This window comes from Dioscorea cayenensis, unplaced genomic scaffold (assembly GCF_009730915.1).
Source record: "Dioscorea cayenensis subsp. rotundata cultivar TDr96_F1 unplaced genomic scaffold, TDr96_F1_v2_PseudoChromosome.rev07_lg8_w22 25.fasta BLBR01000113.1, whole genome shotgun sequence".
Taxonomy (NCBI): Eukaryota; Viridiplantae; Streptophyta; class Magnoliopsida; order Dioscoreales; family Dioscoreaceae; genus Dioscorea; species Dioscorea cayenensis.
Window position 1 is genome coordinate 181,245 of NW_024086504.1, and position 17,712 is coordinate 198,956.

The window sequence follows — 17,712 nt, forward strand, 5'->3', positions numbered from 1 at the left end:
AATTTGTAAGAAAAGTTGTCCTTTCTACTTGTGGGCAGCTCCCATGATCAAAGATAAGGACACAATTCAAATAAAATCTGGGATTCTCAAGCATGAGTGCAGTAGAGATCATAATGTAAGGCATGTAAGTGCAAAATGGATTGCTCAGACCTACATGACTCAATTTAGGGCAGATCCTGGTTGGTCTCTGGCAGGCATTATTCAGGCTGTCAAGCAAAATCAGGAGGTTGAGATTACTAGACTAAAAGCTTGGATGGCAAAATCACTTGCTCTAAGGTACTACTATATTTATGTCATATTAATGCTTATGTTAGTGCATGTTACAATTTACTGTTGATGATTTGACACCATTTCATTTTGTCCTGCAAATAGCATGTTAGCTGGTGATGAACATGAGCAGATGAAGAGCTTGTATGACTACAGGCTTGAGCTTATGAGGACACACCCACGGTCTACTATCAAATTCAAATGTCGTGAAGGTGTTTTTGAAGGGATGTATGTCTGCTTGTCTCCATTGAAGGCTGGATTTCTAGAAGGACGCAGACCAGTAATTTCAGTAGATGGTTGCTGGTTGAAGGATTTGTTTGGAGGGCAACTACTTTCAGCTATTGGGATAGATGCAAATGATTGCATCTATCCCATTGCATGGGCAGTGGTGGATAGGGAGAACAATTATAACTGGAGATGGTTCTTGGAGTTGCTAGCTGTCGATTTGGACATCAACAACAACCAACTTTGGGCTTTTATGAGTGATCGGCAGAAGGTTTGTTCTCATAACACTTCCTCTTCAATTAATTTTATATAGGTGTTAAAATGTCAGCTTTAACTGATCCATGCTGTTTTCCTTTTCTTTGTTTTTTGTTGTCTTCTTGTTTGTCCTTGTGTATTGTATAATATATGGGAAATAAATATCATTATAGGGCCTAATACCTGCATTGCAAGACCTATTCCCCAATAGTGAACACAGATATTGTGTTAGGCATATACACACTAACTTCAAAAATAATTACAAAGAAAAAGCTCTAAAAGATCAACTATGGAAATGTGCGAGGGCCACTTACAAACCTGCATTTAATAAAGAAATGGAACTTTTGAAGGCAATGTCCCCTGTAGCTTATGGGTTCCTGCAGAAAATAGCACCTGAGCATTGGTCTAGGGCACACCTTAGACCTATTTTTAAATGTGACATGCTCTTGAATAACCTCTGTGAATGTTTTAATAGTGTAATACTTGGAGCAAGGAGCAAAGTGATAGTGACATTGAATGAAATTATTAGAACAAAGTTGATGTGCAGAATTCAAAAGAAAAGAGATGCTATGCAGAAATGTGGCAGTGAGTATTGTCCTAGAATAATGAAAAAAACTAGAAAAAGCAAAGGCATTGAGCTTTACTTATAGCACAATCTGGTTAGGAGGTGCACAATACCAAGTCCTAGGCAATGAGGGCCAATTTGTGGTGGACAGAATAGAAAAAACTTGCTCTTGTAGAAAGTGGCAACTAACTGGAGTGCCCTGTGCTCATGCAATCTCTGCATTATATTACAACCAGGACATGCCTGAAAATTATATAGATGAATGTTACAAGGTGTCCACATTTCTAGCAATCTATAGCCACATTCTATATCCCACATAGGATAGGAGTTGTTGGCCTAGTAGTACCCAGAGCCCTATGATCCCACCTCCACCTGTAAACAACAAAAGAGGGAAGAAAACAATGCTGAGGAGGAGAGACCCAAATGAGGAGGCTGGATACACCAAAGGAAAGGTCAGCATGAAGGGCAGGAAGATCACTTGCAGCATATGTGGTGCTGCCAACCATAACAAAAGATTCCATGGAATTGAGGTACCTTTGCAGCCTAATTTATGAATTGAATGAAATAAATTTTTATTTAGTACTAAGCCATGGTTTGTAACCATGCATATATATATATATATATGATAGGCCAGGTTGCAAAATGAAGCAGGACAGCCTAGTGATGCAGCAACTAATGATGTGGAACAATCTGAGGTTAATTTTTTTTCCCCTTCCGTTTATGTGATTTTCATGTATTGGGTATAAGAATTAACCATCCAGTAATATAATTGCAATGATTTCGACAGGATAATGCCAATAATCCTATGGATGCAATTGATCCACAGGTTTTGGAGGAACATTTCCAGTTGGTATGTTTGGAGTCATTTCCATTCTGGAGTCATTTCCTTTTTTTTTTTAACATTGTTATGGCTGATTTGTTTTCCTTGACATTGTCAGGTTAATAACTTCATTCAAACATAAATGAATAAACAACCTAGTGAAACTCAACAAATTCAAGTGACAACCATATCACAGGTAATGTAATATAACTGCAAAAAAAATTACAACATTAGATAGGTGATCTGTTTCCAAAATTGCAGGTTATTGATACACAACAACCTGCTCTCCAGAATTTACCAATTGAAACTGAAAGGAGGCCAATGAAGAGCAAAATTGAGACTAGAGGAGGAAAGAAAAATAACATAGTTGTAGGTGCTAAGCAACATGATGTAACAAATCCTGTGGAACCTACAACCAACAGAGAATCAAGCAAGAAGGCTCCTGCAACCTCAAGAGCTCCTGTGTTGAGACCCAGAATGAAGAACAAAAACATGGAAGCTAAGACTCAAGCGGGACCTGCAATGAAAAAGAAAAAAGAATGGGTTCCTCCTGGTGTTGGAAAGTTTGCACCAGCTGCAGGAAATACTAGCTGAAGAGCAGTCTCATAGTCTTATTAGCTTGTTTTGACATATTAGTGGCATTTTGACAATGTAAAGCTACTAATAGATGTGCTTAGTTTCTATTGACAGGCTACTGCCATTCTGATATTGTAAACATATATATTTTTGTCTCCAAGAATACTTAACATAGTATGAATGAAAACTGCAAATTTTGATCCCAATATTTTTATACCGAGTTCTCAGGGTCATTTGTTCATTAGACAAATGCTTATTGTTATAAATGGTAATTGTTAAAAAGATGCAGGAAATACAAACTTGGTATTGATATAAATGGCTTGAATATCATGTTGAATTCATTGATATTTAAACAACTGCCGACTCAATTCAGTTAATACTGATTATGATAAGACAACACATTAGTTAAATTGAAATACAAACATTATCAAGGTTTCTGCTGTATCATCCATCCAATTAACACAAAATTAAATTTCATTAATAGCAACAAAAAAAATTATTACAAACAATTTCGAAAGCAAATAACCTGTAGTTTCTATACAAAAATAACAATGAAGATGAAGCAACTAATTCACTGCATGAATTTCTATACAAAAAAAATCTAAATATAATGTACTCAAATAATAAATTCAAGTAACATTGTAACTATCTAAAATCCTCCCAAATCTTGAAGAGTTCGGAAGAGGATTTCATCTGGTATATGGTGGACGGCTGGTTAATTCGCTTTCTCCAAGCCTCTGAACTAGGCCAAATGAGGAGGCAAAGCGTGTGACTGGCATTAGGATGGCTAGCGTTCTCTAGGGCAAACATGACGACCCCGACGGATGGCTGGCGAGCAAAGCAAGGGGAAGGGGCAAAACGGCAAAGGGGGAGGGGAACGGCTGGCTTTCTCTAGGTCAAAGCTAACGGGCAAGGAACGGGAAAGGAGGACAAAAAGAGAGAAGAGGCTGATGTGGCATCCTCCGTGGCAACAAGGGCCGCCACTCGGATAAGTCATCCAGCTGCTAATGCCACATCTTCATCCGACACGGAAAAATAAAATCCACTGCTGCATTCCGGTGGACACATTAGCAAACCCTCACCGGAATCATCTCAGTGCCCTCCCGTTGTAAGGAAATCAAATTGCAGTGCTCAAATTGATACAAATCGAAATAAGGTGCTCAAAGTGAAATAAGTACATACTTAGGTACGCATAGAAGAAAATTACCCAAACTTTCCAATTAATTTTCACCATTATTTTTATTATTTTTTTAAGGAATATCTAATTATATAAATAGTTATATACTAAAAGGGGTTAAGAGAATAATCTCACATCTATTTAATATAGATTTACTTGTAAAAAATCATACCAATGGGTGGAATGTAAATAACAAATTATAATGGAGGACAATGAATAAGTTTGAGATTTTCAGGGGGCAATAAGTAAAAAAAGCTTTTTTTTTTATTTATAAATTTTAGAAGAAGACTATTGATGTTATGATAATGAATGTTTTGAGGATCATGCGAGCTTATGGTTATTAATTTTATTAATGATCTATTTATACATTCTTCAAGTTGGGTAGGCCGGCCAAAGATATTTGATTAATATAAATAATTAATGAATTGGTTTATGGTTGGTTCATAAATATCATTAGGGGGTGGGTTTCAATTTTTATTTTTTTAGGTCATAATTAAAATTTTTCAATTATATATGTATAAATATATATATACAAACATATAATTCATACCATTAGTAATAATATTTCAACATAATGTTTATTTTAAGGGAAATTTTAATTCATATATATTAAAAAGTTTATTACATTTTTATTTAAATAAAATTATTGAGGCAGGATATGCATTAAAGTTGTAGCATTTGGTAGATTGTTTTAATATAGTTGTGATGGATTTATTGAAAAAATAAAATAAAAAGCATGTCAAGGATGTTAGGAAACTTCTCTTTATAAAATATGATATTTAGTTTTTTACTTTAAGTTGTTGATCGATAGGTTTTTTAAAGAATTGTCAACTATTTCTATAATAGTTTGAGATGAGGTAGTGACGGCTCTAAATAGAGGTAGATTTCTTTGATATGATATTTTTTTTATAGAAAAGGATTTAAATTTGAAACCAACCATTCAGTGTGATCTAAAACTCTGCTATTTTGATCAAACTTCATTCATAGGAAGAAAACACGTTTTTTTCTATCTCTGAGCTAATTGCATCGATCATTTGAGAACATTTTACATGCAGATGAGAATCATGGATGTGGATATTTAAGCTTTGAAGGCTTCTTGATACAACTCTAATTTTTTCCTAAAAGTGAAATGTTACATCCAAAGGAAATTTATATCCCTTGTTAAAGCTAGAACAAATTTGTAATTAAGTGTAATTTGAGAGTAAATTTTGTAGCTCTTTAACCGTGCATTGAAAAATATATGAGTTTTCCGCCTTTTATGTGGGAATCAAATGTCGTACTGCTCAGTTATTACAATAGTAGTTCTCTACAAACTCTGAAAAAAGGCATCATGTGTTTCAAGTAACAATTCATTTTGGCGGAGCTACATGTTTCATTAATGTTTTAATTCTATAAAAGTATCCTTTTACATGTAGTTCATTGTGTTATTTGCTTAATAAATTTTCCATTTTTTAATGATGAATTTCTTTTATTTTAATGAAAATTATGTTTATAATAATAATTATATATATACACACACAAGGAAAATAAAATGCCTTTATGTCATAAGTATTTAATTTATACGGAATGCTTTTGTCATTTGTGGTCAAAATAAGATACTTGAAATCAGGATGAAATATATTTGAATATATATATATATATATATTATATGAGAACCCATCATCTAGATATCCCTAGATTTCAAATCTAAGGATGCCCATAGTAGCCATCGGATGATAATCCGAAGGTTATTATCATTATGAACAGTAGAAAACTACGTTCTACATTGTTATACAGTAACCATAAACAGTAAAAAAAAAGTTGTACAGTATTTATATAAACAAACATCCGTTGAATGATGATCCAACGGCTTAGATTTAAGACGTCCCTAGATTTCAAATCTATGAACTTACCTAGATGATCTTTTTGCTATATATATATATATATATATTTAAAATTGTCATTATTAAAAAATTAAAAATAAATCTTCTAAGATACTTGCACAAAACAAGCAATTCAATATATATCTACAGAAATAATTAAATATTGATTTTGTATAATTAATTTAAAGACAAAATTACGTATAAGTCCCTTGAAGTTTACGACTTTCCCAATCAACCCCTCTGATTTTTGTAAATACTTTTCAATCGTTAATTTTATGAATAGTCACCCTACTTTGCCTTTTTTTCATTTCAGTCATCCAACTTCAAAACATATCAAAGTAGTCACTCAAGTTTTTAAAAAGTTCACCGGGTAATCACCAGAGAATTTCCGGTTAAAAAAACCTACGTGGCAGCCGGAAAGTTTGACTCAGCCAAGTTATGTCCACATCATCAACCACTATTCTCTGTCCATGTCATGATAATAAGCTGAGTCGGCAAGCAATATTACATGTCAGCTTCTTCTCTACCCTTATCTTCTTCTCACCACTGTTCTGGAGATTTCCAGCTCTCCCAAGCGCAAGCACTGGTGGACGAAGCCTTGTGAAGATAGCATAATCTCATTGACAATGTTGCAAATATTCAACGAGAACCCAAGAGAAGATGATTTTCCTGAAGGACCTGGTTGAAGATTCATGAGTTTGTAGAGATGTGCCCTAGTACCCAATAAAAGATGTTTTCCTCCTATGCTAGCTTCATTTCTTCAGAATTCAACTTTTAATATTAAGTTAAGCGTAATATGTATTTTGGTTAATTGTAACATTTCCAGAGCAAGAAACCAATTTTTTTTGCAAATGGATTACATACATGGTCTAATAATCCATAATGGCAATAACTTGGCTATTCTCAGACACGGTTTACATATCAGTGCAATAGTTTAACATTTCCTTTCACGGGTTGTTTTTTCCTCCCCTGATTTTTTGTTTTTTCCTCCCGATCACCGGTTCATATAGCCAGAGATGAAGCTCCAATCACGGATTCAAGAGTCTCCAGAATAGTGGTGAGATGAAGATGAGGGTAGCCAAGAACAAGAATGGGAAAGTAAGCTGACGTGTAATAGTGCTTGCCGACTCAGCTTATTATCATGACGTGGACAGAGAATAGTGGTTGCTGATGTGGACATAGCTTGGCTGAGTCAGACTTTCCGGCTGCCACCTAGGTTTTTTTAACCGAAAATCCTCTGGTGACTGCTCGGTGAACTTTTTAAAAACTTGAGTGACTACTTTGATATGTTTTGAAGTTGGATGACTGAAATAAAAAAAAGGTAAAGTTGGGTGACTATTCATAAAATTAACCCCTATATTTTTTAAGTTTTAGTCCTTGTTCAAATATTAAAAAAGAAAACCTGTTGGGGCCATTCTCTAGGTTGTGTCGTCAATCTTGCGTGGCTGGGTGTTTCTTGATGCACATTCAAGGGCGCTCAGGGAAGTACACATATTCTCTATTATCTATAGTACAGATTTAACTGACATGATATGGAGTACAAAGATTCTCCACTATCTACATTACTATTACAGTTGCCGTTGGTGTGCTTTTCAATTTACTTTGGTTTCCGTCAGTGATAGGTCTAGAGAACAAAATGAAGTAAAGGTTAGAAGGGTAGGAAGCGTACAGAGGGAGAACGAAAGAGAGATTTATCACAAAGCTTAGGATTGGTATTCTAAATTGGTCATATATCTTACAAACATAAAGGAGCTTTATATAAACTCCAAGGGACACAAAACCATGGCTTAAAACCACTCAAGCCCAAGATTTTACAAATAGGATTATGATAAGACCCTAACAAGACTCTGACTTGACTAACATGATAGGGAATGACACATATTCTCCACTATCTACAATACAGACTTGACTGACATGATGTGGAGTACAAAGATTCTTCACTATTTACATTATTGCTACAGTTACAAGTCTATTTTACATATTGAAAAATTAATTCCGGTTTTCAGAGTTAAGACTTATCTCCACACTGTTTCCCCTAAACCGATTCCTGTCCTCTGGCGAGTACTATTAGTGCTCTCCAGTTCATTTTACCTCCTTATACTAGGTAGATCAGCTCTTTTCCATATTAAAGACCATTTCAAGCTTTATTTTTCAGAGTTTTTTTTTTAAAACTAAGTAATGGATCAATCAAAGCTATATAACCAAGCTAAAGCTAACTATCTACATGTTGGAGACTCAATTAAGGGTTTACCCCTGCATGATGAATATTACCTTGTTCTTGAGGATTGAAATAGTAGCTCTGATACCACTTAAGTTGGTGTGTCTTTCAACTTACTTTGGTCTCTGTCGGTAATGGGTCTTGAGAACAAAGTGATGTAAAAGTTAGAAGCGTTGGAAGTGTATAGAGAGAGATTTATCACAAAGCTTATGATTGGTATTTTAAGTTGGTCATTTATCTTACAAAAATAAGGAAGCCTTATATAAATTTCAAGGGATGTCGGGAAGAATGAAAAAAAGTGTTTCTTCTTTGAAATGAGAAAATGTTTTCAATATTTCTGATGTTCCATTTGTTAGAAAATAAAACTAAAAAATTTGGGTGTTGAATAAACTATTAAATTCAAAAAAATACTAAAAGTGAGGAAAAGTTTGTTTTTATAAACCGCTCATTTACCATCTCAATAAATTAAGAACATATCACTGCAAAAATATATCATCACAATATCAATTTTTTAATTCTTTCCTTTTTATTTTCTTCTCCATTTTTTTCCTCCAGATTTTACGTGAATTTAAACAAAATACCTAAAATATCCTTGAACTCACGTGCATATCACGTGCATCACTATCCGGAAGAACGGCCCCCGCCTCCTCAGTTCGCAAACGCAAACCACATCGAAGGATAAACAATGGCGACTGCTCTCCTCAAGCTCTACTTCCCCATCCTTTCTCCTCGCCGCTCCTCCATCTCATCTCCCAGAATCCAAACCCACCTCCCTCTCCATCTCCTCTCCTCCCTCCTCCTTAAATCCAGTAAGAAGAGACCTTCTCTCCCTTCTTCTTCAAGCCGGGCCCTTTGCTTCTCCACAAATTCGGCTCGCCCGGAGACTTACGGAGAATATGGTAGGGAATCGACTCCGGAACTGCATCTTTACAACACCATGAGCCGGCGCAAGGAGCCGTTCCGGCCTCTGGCCCCCGGCAAGGTTGGTATGTATGTCTGCGGCGTCACCCCTTACGATCTCAGCCATATCGGCCATGCCCGCGTCTATGTCACCTTTGATGTTCTTTTCAGGTCAGTGTTTCCCCATCAGCTGCATTTAATACTCTGATTTCTCCCGCTTGAGCCGGAATTGTGTTCTTTCTCTAAAAAGATTGGTTTTGAGTCGCTAGTGTGCAGGATTTCTTTGTTAGGGTTTTCTTAATTTCCTAACATATAAGAAAGCATGCGAGAAATTGAATATATAAGCTGTAAAACCATTGCGGATGTCATTTGATTGGTTTAAAATAGCTTTTTTTTTCCTTAAGATTTTATAGCCAACTTCAAGTGTATTTAAACTGAAGTATTTGTTGTTTGAAGTTAAATCTGTAAATTAGTTTACAATGTTACATTGTTTGCCTTCAATATCTGCCCACATATTCGTCGTCTGAAATTGAGAAATAACCGTAGTCGCCACTTGCTTTTTACAGGCTCTAAAATATCTAAGAGGATTTTTTTTTACCTTTTCTGTTAAAGTTTCTTTTTCAAAAAATATTGTTTTTAGTGGATGTAGTTTAAGTAACATTAAATTTTATTGCATTTTGTGCAGATACCTACAGCATTTAAATTATGAAGTCTGTTATGTACGGAATTTCACAGATGTGGATGATAAGGTGGGCAAGTTACTCTGAATAAGTAATCCAGTGTGCTGTGTATACTATGAATGCATGTTTATTGTAGTTATGCATAAGTCATTTCCTTGTGGTATCTATATATATATGTGTTGTAGTACCCTTTTTAGAGCTTCTGTTAAAAGAGAGTTCAAACTCTGCTAAACAGGAGCTTTCTCCAAAAACTTTGAATATAGTAATGAGAAAACTGATTTTTGAGCATTTAAGAACCCAAAAGGATTGTCGAGTTTTATGGCCCAAAAATGCTTACAGGTGAAAACCACTTTTTTGAGCTACAAAAAACAGGACTGAGCACATCAACACTTGACGTTAGAAGTTTAAGTGATGCATGTTTTCAATGATTTTGATGTAGGTCCTTTCTGTTCAGCATCAGTGCTATTTTAGAACATAGTGGAATTGATGTGCACTCTAATTGTGGAGTAACATGGCATAACTTGCAGTGGATGACAATGCAAATCAATTTTGCGTAACTTTTTAGTTTTAGGTAATGCATACTTTTATTTATTGAATCCTTGAAAAATTGGTAACATAGACAATCCTTGGCTATTTAGTTGGAGGCAATGGGATAGTATGTTAGCGTTAGATATTTGGTTGGAGGTTGTTATAACTTGATGTTCAATCAAACTTGGAAATGCTTAGATTAAGATGGCGGTTTCTAGACTAATAGTGGTTAATCATAGAAATGCTTTTGTTGAAGATAATTGCATTATTATATCCTTTGGGAAACAACTTATGTTATTTTCATTTCTTATAGTTATTTGGCGGTTTCTTTTGTTGAGTCTTTGATTTTTGAATTTACACATAGTAAAGACACAATAGAGATCTACATGTGCTATTGTTAGACTAGCAACGGTTGAGAAAATCTCATATGTTGCAAACTTCTGTATGACTTTGTTCAACAAATTTTCTTGCAGGATCTTTCTCATAGCCTTCTAAAATTATTTGATTTGTCTGCAAAGGTTTTGGTTAGTATACTGGCTTTTTAAATGTGGGTGATGTATCTATTGTTGGTTATTAACCTCAGAACTTGTATACCAACTGCTGTTATATATGCATGACAGGACTCCTGAGTTCTGCCACTTTTGGAATTATGTAGATCATTGATAGAGCGAACAAAACAGGGGAGGATCCTCTAAATTTGAGCAGCCGCTACTGTGATGAATTCCACGCTGACATGACTCATCTTCAGTGTCTATCCCCTACTGTTGAACCACGTGTTACCACTCACATGAATCAGATTATAGATATGATCAAGCAGGTAAGTTCTGCTAAAGTGTGCAATTAGACAATGGATATTTAAGTAACACTTTTTTTTTTAATTTTTTTAAATGAACTTCATATGTTATATTAATCGTTGTCTTACGGAAGGATCTGATGTTAAATAATATTTTTCTAGTTACTTGGTGTACAATTTTGTGAATTCGTCCACTATCTCCTTTCACAAGCAATATTTTGGTTGTCCTCTTGCCATTTCTTCCTTCTTCTCTTTCTGATTTATAGGTTTTGTAAAACTAAATAATCTTAATTTATAATGTCAACTTATGTTCATGAGATTGACTTTTATTGCTAGTAGTTGAAGCATTTCCAATGTGTTTAACTTTCTTTTTTTAGATGATTCGTGTGAAACATTTAAATTTGGGCTTATTTACGGTGCCTAGAATTCCTTCTGAATTATAAGATAAATAGGTTCTTTATCCTCAAAAATATGAAATATAAACATTATTTGTTTCTCAATTCACAAACTTGCTTGCCTATTTGACTAATTGAAATGATCCGTAAGGTTTATGATTTATTACTTTTGAGAGTTTAGGTTTTCTGTTTTTGATTTTATGTTGGGCTAGCTAGCTAGGTAGATATTTGATAATGTTATAGGTCTGTTTTTGAGCCATGTTGGGTAGACAAAACCATATCTCTTACCTGCTTAACTAAAGTTATTACAATAGCATTTATCATCTTTTTTTATACTGATATAGATATATCTATTTGTCATGTTATTTACCGGAAAAAACTTGCATCTCCTTTTAAACTCGATGCATAAATTGAGCTTGGACTTTGTCTTCATTCTCTTCTGAACAGATTATTGATAATGGCTGTGCCTACACAATCAATGGGGATGTGTATTTCTCTGTTGATAAATTTCCTTCATATGGTCGATTATCTGGCCGTCGGTTAGATGATAATCAAGCAGGAAAACGAGTAGCCGTGGATGCAAGGAAGCAAAACCCTGCTGATTTTGCTTTATGGAAAGTAAGAGAATTCTTTTTTTTTTTTTTCTGGTCCTCTGTAAAAATGTTATGTATGTTCTCTACTTCTGAAATTCATTATTATGGGCTGGTTATACTTTGAATTCAGTCTGCGAAGGAGGGTGAACCCTATTGGGAGAGCCCTTGGGGACCGGGAAGACCAGGTTGGCATATTGAGTGCAGTGCTATGAGTGCAGCATATCTGGGGCATTCATTTGACATACATGGTGGAGGGATGGATCTTGTGTTTCCTCACCATGAAAATGAGATTGCTCAAAGTTGTGCTGCCTGCCGTGAAAGCAATGTAAATTTCTGGATGCATAATGGTTTTGTTACCATTGACCATGAAAAAATGTCTAAATCTCTTGGGAACTTCTTCACCATCCGTGAGGTAATGAATTTCTGTTGTTTAAGCCATTATCGTTACTAGAACCAGCCCCTTTCTGTCTACCTCTGCATATTTTATATATTCTTGAACTTTTAAATGTTTCAGGTGATAGAGAAGTACCACTCCTTGGCTTTAAGGCTTTTCTTGGTCAGTACACACTACAGGTCTCCGATTAACCACTCATCTGCTCAGCTTGAAACAGCATCTGATCGACTATTTTACATTTATCAGGTATCACAACATGATTCTTTGTCCTTGATGCGTCTATTTGTTTCGCAACTCTTGTTTTTTCTTTTGGTTCTTGATTGTCTCCTTGGAATGATGGCAGACACTGTATGATTGTGAAGAAATCTTGAGCAAACATGACAAAGGCAATATGAAGGATTTGATTCCATCTGTCACAGAAAACTGCATCAAAAGATTTCGTTGTGACTTTGTAGATTCAATGTCTGATGATCTGCACACACCTGTTGTGTTGGCTGCTCTCTCAGAACCCCTAAAAACTATCAATGATCTCCTGCACACTCGGAAAGTATTAATATGCTCCTTAACTTCTATGATATGAGCATATTGGAATAAGTTTGGAAAAATTAATCTATAGTTATTTAGTTTTTCTCAGAAAATGGCATCAAAATCACACCATTTATTTAACCATCTATTCATAAAACTTATCCAATCTTTGTCGTTGTTGTTTTGTGGTTTTACTTTGGGCAAATTTCATTGCTTCCTTAATCCACATGATTATTTGATTGCTTGTTTTTGGTCTGATTACAGGGGAGGAAGCAAGAGTTAAGAATAGAGTCCCTTTATTCTCTTGAGAGGGAAGTTAGGAGAGTTCTCACTGTTCTAGGATTGATGTCATCAAGTTATGTTGAGGTGAGAGAAATTGTCATATATTGAATGACTTAATTTCCATTCCCTTCACAATTAACCTTCCCATGTTAATCATCTTTTATCATACAGGTTTTACAACAGTTGAGAGACAAAGCTTTGGATAGAGCAGGGTTAACTGAGGAGGAAGTCATGCAGAAAATTGAGGAAAGGAGTTCAGCAAGGCAGGCAAAACAGTTTGATAGATCTGATGAGATTAGGAAGGAGTTGGCTGCTGTGGGAATTGCCCTCATGGATAATCCAGATGGAACCACTTGGAGACCCAGTGTGCCTCTTCGTTTCCAAGAGCTTGTTGCTTCAGCTTGAACTTGCATTTTAACTGGTTGTTGCGGTAAATGGTGAGAAGCTTCCATTGTTCCATGTTTCAAGTGCTAAAGTAAAACTTTGTTCATCCTTTGACATATATTGTTGAAAAGCTTTGAATCATTAGGATTTTGCGTGCTAGACCTATCTTTTATTCTTCTGATGCATGAGGAATTGAATAATCACAGATAAAGGTACAAGCAGAGTTTTATTTTTTGAATTGCAGACTCAAGGTTGCTATTGAAAGAATTGAAAAACCTTATGAACTAGCAAATGTTCTTGCGGAATATGTAGCTTTTACAGTTAAAAATAGGGTTTCATTTTTGAAGGCAATGAAAAAGGGTATTGAATTAACTGAACAGACACAAAATTAATTCTAGTGCCAATTGCTGGGTGTTGACTGTGTTGAAATGGGAAATGCTATTTATGCTTCAAATGTGAAATTCTTTCTGAATCTGAAGATGGTGGTGGTTATGGGTTTAGTATTTGGTGTATCATTTACATTCTTTCTTCAAATTTCAGAGCTTTCATTTTCTGAGACAAGCAACGCAAATTTAGAATGATAAGTTTCCTGCTGATCTCCTTTGAATTGATGATGCATCTTTTGAAATTATTCCTGCATGTTTTTTTGGTTTACTCTGATCGAGAAATCTGGTTTGCAATTGCTTGCTTATCGCCCACTTGACTTATCACACTATCTTGACCCAGAAACATTAGATCTAGAGAAGAGAGATGAACTGCCATTTGTTGAATTTATCAAGTTTCTCTTTCTATTTGTTAAGCATGGTAGCATCCAAGAAGATATATAAAGTACAGTTCTTTAGGACACCACTATAGGAGAACTCAATTAGATGATGCTTGACTCTTGTTGTGTTCCTCTTGCATTTCGAATTATTTACCCAAATATACCACAATGCAGAGATATAGAACACTTATTTATTGACTTACAGATAATTAGATAATATTCACAAACTGCTAAACCAGACATACATATCATAAGGGGTGTTGTGAGGATAAAATCCCCACTAAAGCACAATACACAGAGCCTTTCACTAGATGGTTACATGCCACTCACCAAGGATAATTCCTGATGATTTGCCTGATTTTTTTGGGGTTAAATTTTAACCAAATGAATGGTCGTCTTTCCTAGCAAGTACCTAGGGAAAAATATGCCAAGGTAGTCCTTTGACTTCATTGTTTTATACAACCTTGGCTTTGTATCACTCACTAGCCCATCGGCTGGCCCTATCTCTGTTTCTCCTTCAGGTGTATAAAACATAGCGATGGAGATCCTATGCTTCTCCGTGTTTGTGACCACCCTATGCAGAGGACTCTTAAATATTCCATTGCTTATTATCTGCATAATCGGAGAATAATTTGTTATGAAAACAATAGCATATTAAGTGTAGAAAACTTCTGCGATATGAATTAGTTAAGAGAGCATTTACCTCCATTTGATCTCCCATGTTTACAATCAAAGCATGAGGATCAGTGATGATCTTCACCCACACACCATCTTTCATAACTTGAAGTCCCTCTACGTCTTTGTCTGGCAAAATAATGGTGAGTCCTGAAGAATCCGAATGCGGTTTGACGCCAATGACAAGGTCAGGCCTCCGACAACAAGGGTAATTGTTGAATCTCGCATCTAACAAAGGCCTGTCTCCAAACTGTCTAATAAAACTATCCTCATCCAGTTCTAGTGACTTTGCCATCGCCTTTAGGACATCGTCTAGCAACTTCCTTGTCTTTGTGCTAAATTCACTCAATACAACCCTGCAAAAATTTTTCTGTGTCAGCATTTAGTTTATTCTTATAACAGACAATTTTATCACCATAATTGACATGATTGGATAGACTCCAAAGAGGACAAAGCGTGAATCAAGTAAGAAGATAAGAGTGTGGAAAGGCACATGTGAGAACATTTTAGTATAGTGACTGAAATGAACATATGGATCAAAGTTTTTGTTTATATACCACATTGTATGTGACCATCTGAATTAAATATGGCTTTTCTTTGGAGAGTGATTATGCCAATATGCTCTTTCCTTGGATTGTCTTCCAGTTATATAATTTTAAGGATGATTAAGATGTTTATGATACCTGAAGGAACTCGGATTCTCCGGCCAAAGCTCTAATTTTCTTATATCTTCAGGTTGCACTGTGAGAAAAAGGCGATCGTTCCAGTCAAGGATTTGGTCTTCTGTTGCAACTTCATCATTTCCATATCCCTCAAATTGAAAATTGCCATTTTTCATATTGCTGTATTTCTGTTTCTCATCCCTGGGAAGCTCAAAGAATGCTTTTGTAACATCGCGCACTTCATCTAGGAACGATGGAGTCATACCGTGCTCGATAACCTGAAACATGTGCAATAACAGTGTGAAGCAGATTGGTATTTATAGAATGAGTGAAGAAATGTCGAAACTTCGAATATCTGTCTGATAGAGTAGCTTTTATGTGTTATGTTATTGACCAAAAAATGTGCTGATATTGTTTGAAGTTATGAACTGAAAAACATTGAATATATGAAAACTTTCCTTTTGTCCACTTGAATAGATGTGCCGCATTGAGTGATTATAGCAATGGACTTTAAGAAGACTAATTTAAATTCAAAATTTGTGTAATTTCAAAGTTTTGGATTTTCTTACAATGTAATAACTGTAGTTATTTATTTATATTTTTAAAAAGTTATTAGTTTCAAGAAAATGCGTTTGTTGAAGTTATTACAGAGTTTTAGATTTGATCTCTTTTATGGATGCAATCATTGTCAAATTGTGGCATTTTATTGTTAAAAATTTGAACTCATTAAAAACCTAAATTTGATAATAAAATTACATTTTACTTGCAGCATCAGGAGTCAATCCTATATGCTATATTTTATCCCACCCATTGCATTAAGATTACAATAAGTTTGAAATTAGTTCCTTTTCCTTGTGATTAGAAGATTTAATAGAACAACATATACATATATATATATATATATATATTTTTTTTTTTTCAAATAATTAATAGAAACAGAGGGATCTCTGAAAAAGGTGTATATATATCTATATATATACATAAACCATCGGGGTGATTTAAAAAACTTGGCTCACTTAAATAAGTGTTTTCGAATTTGAATTTTTATAATTTTGAAAAACACAATGAAGGGGAAATCTATTTTCTTTAGAAGCTATCATTACTTTGCCCTAAATTAATTTAGAACTCATTGCTTATAGAAAACTGGTGATTACATATTTTATTAAAAAACAAAACTTACAAACAAACACAAAATAAAATTTTTATAAAAAAATAAAAAATAGGACATTATACCAAAATGTATGTATAGGCAAATAAATTTTTTTTTTTTCAAGTTTTTATAAGATCCGGTGCTTTACAACTTAAAATTTTTTTTATGCGAAACATCTATAAATAAAATTAATATTATAGTTAGAATTATATATACCTGAAACATACCCCATGATTGAATAGCGGTCTTGATCTGCTCAGCTTCATCTGGGCGACCAAGATGGACGGCAGGGATTGGAGGAACATCATCGACCGGCTCATCTGAATCCCTCCAAATATAACGAAGGGGTGGCTCTTCCTGGTTCTCTGCCATCTCTTGAACCATCTTCATCTCTTGCTCACTCATTATCATGACACCAATTCACCACCATTCATCAGTCACTCATTAGTGATCATCATATATATATATATATAATAAATAAAAATAAAAATAAATAAAAATATCATTGGGCTGTGAAGTTAAGTTAGTCAAGGTGGTGGGGGACCGTTCTCTTTGTTTGCATGCAAGTGGGCTTGTTTGGATTGAGTATAAATTGTTTAAATCCAACGTTGTCCGGATTTGAAACAAATTTTGGTATTTTTGAGAGTTGAGACATGGACGGCTGAGTTTTAATTTGCAGTGACCACCTAGAGCTGGAACTTTGTGTATATTCTTTTGAACTTTGGGTTATTTTGATTAGCTTATGGATACAACACAAGTAGTATAACACAACAATATGAAGATGAGTAAAGTACAACACAAGTATTTATGTTATTTTATGTTTATTGTTTAATAAATAATATAAAATATAACCCGACAAAAATGATAAAATTATCATAATACTCTTTGTACAATTTTAATGGTTGACTTACGATGGTGACTAATGGCCTGGCGGCGATAGTGGTGGGATGATATTGGTGATTAGCCGCGGTAGTCAATGGTGGCTAGTGACTCGTCGGTGATGGTGGCTGGTGACCAGTGGCC

The 17,712-nt window shown here is 34.8% G+C and overlaps 2 protein-coding genes and 1 long non-coding RNA gene across 5 annotated transcripts; 2 read left to right on the forward strand and 1 right to left on the reverse strand.

Annotated features, from left to right (window-relative positions):
* The first annotated feature begins 2,097 nt into the window (after positions 1-2,097).
* LOC120253531 lies at positions 2,098-2,620 on the forward strand. The gene is made up of 3 exons (XR_005534306.1): positions 2,098-2,162; positions 2,251-2,328; positions 2,394-2,620. It is a non-coding gene; the product is annotated as an uncharacterized LOC120253531 (long non-coding RNA).
* A 5,992-nt stretch (positions 2,621-8,612) lies between these two features.
* LOC120253529 (cysteine--tRNA ligase, chloroplastic/mitochondrial) lies at positions 8,613-15,747 on the forward strand. Of its 3 annotated transcripts, none has more exons than XM_039261861.1 (10): positions 8,613-9,036; positions 9,551-9,614; positions 10,729-10,890; positions 11,709-11,879; positions 11,985-12,266; positions 12,369-12,494; positions 12,592-12,795; positions 13,038-13,139; positions 13,227-13,492; positions 15,613-15,747. In XM_039261861.1, the coding sequence occupies exons 1-9, from the start codon at positions 8,651-8,653 to the stop codon at positions 13,458-13,460; spliced, it is 1,731 nt and encodes a 576-aa protein (XP_039117795.1). In that variant the 5' UTR covers positions 8,613-8,650; the 3' UTR covers positions 13,461-13,492; positions 15,613-15,747. The 3 variants fall into 3 exon arrangements, 2 of the variants coding, with proteins under 2 accessions (XP_039117795.1, XP_039117796.1); XM_039261862.1 differs by having other exon boundaries at positions 8,987-9,036; positions 10,694-10,890; XR_005534305.1 differs by lacking the exon at positions 15,613-15,747 and having other exon boundaries at positions 12,592-12,791; positions 13,227-13,367.
* Positions 13,499-17,118, reverse strand: LOC120253530 (protein SRG1-like). Its single transcript, XM_039261863.1, has 4 exons — positions 16,906-17,118; positions 15,561-15,817; positions 14,906-15,233; positions 13,499-14,814 (listed from the first exon to the last, which is right to left on the reverse strand). The coding sequence occupies exons 1-4, from the start codon at positions 17,098-17,100 to the stop codon at positions 14,572-14,574; spliced, it is 1,023 nt and encodes a 340-aa protein (XP_039117797.1). The 5' UTR covers positions 17,101-17,118; the 3' UTR covers positions 13,499-14,571.
* Positions 17,119-17,712: the final 594 nt, after the last annotated feature.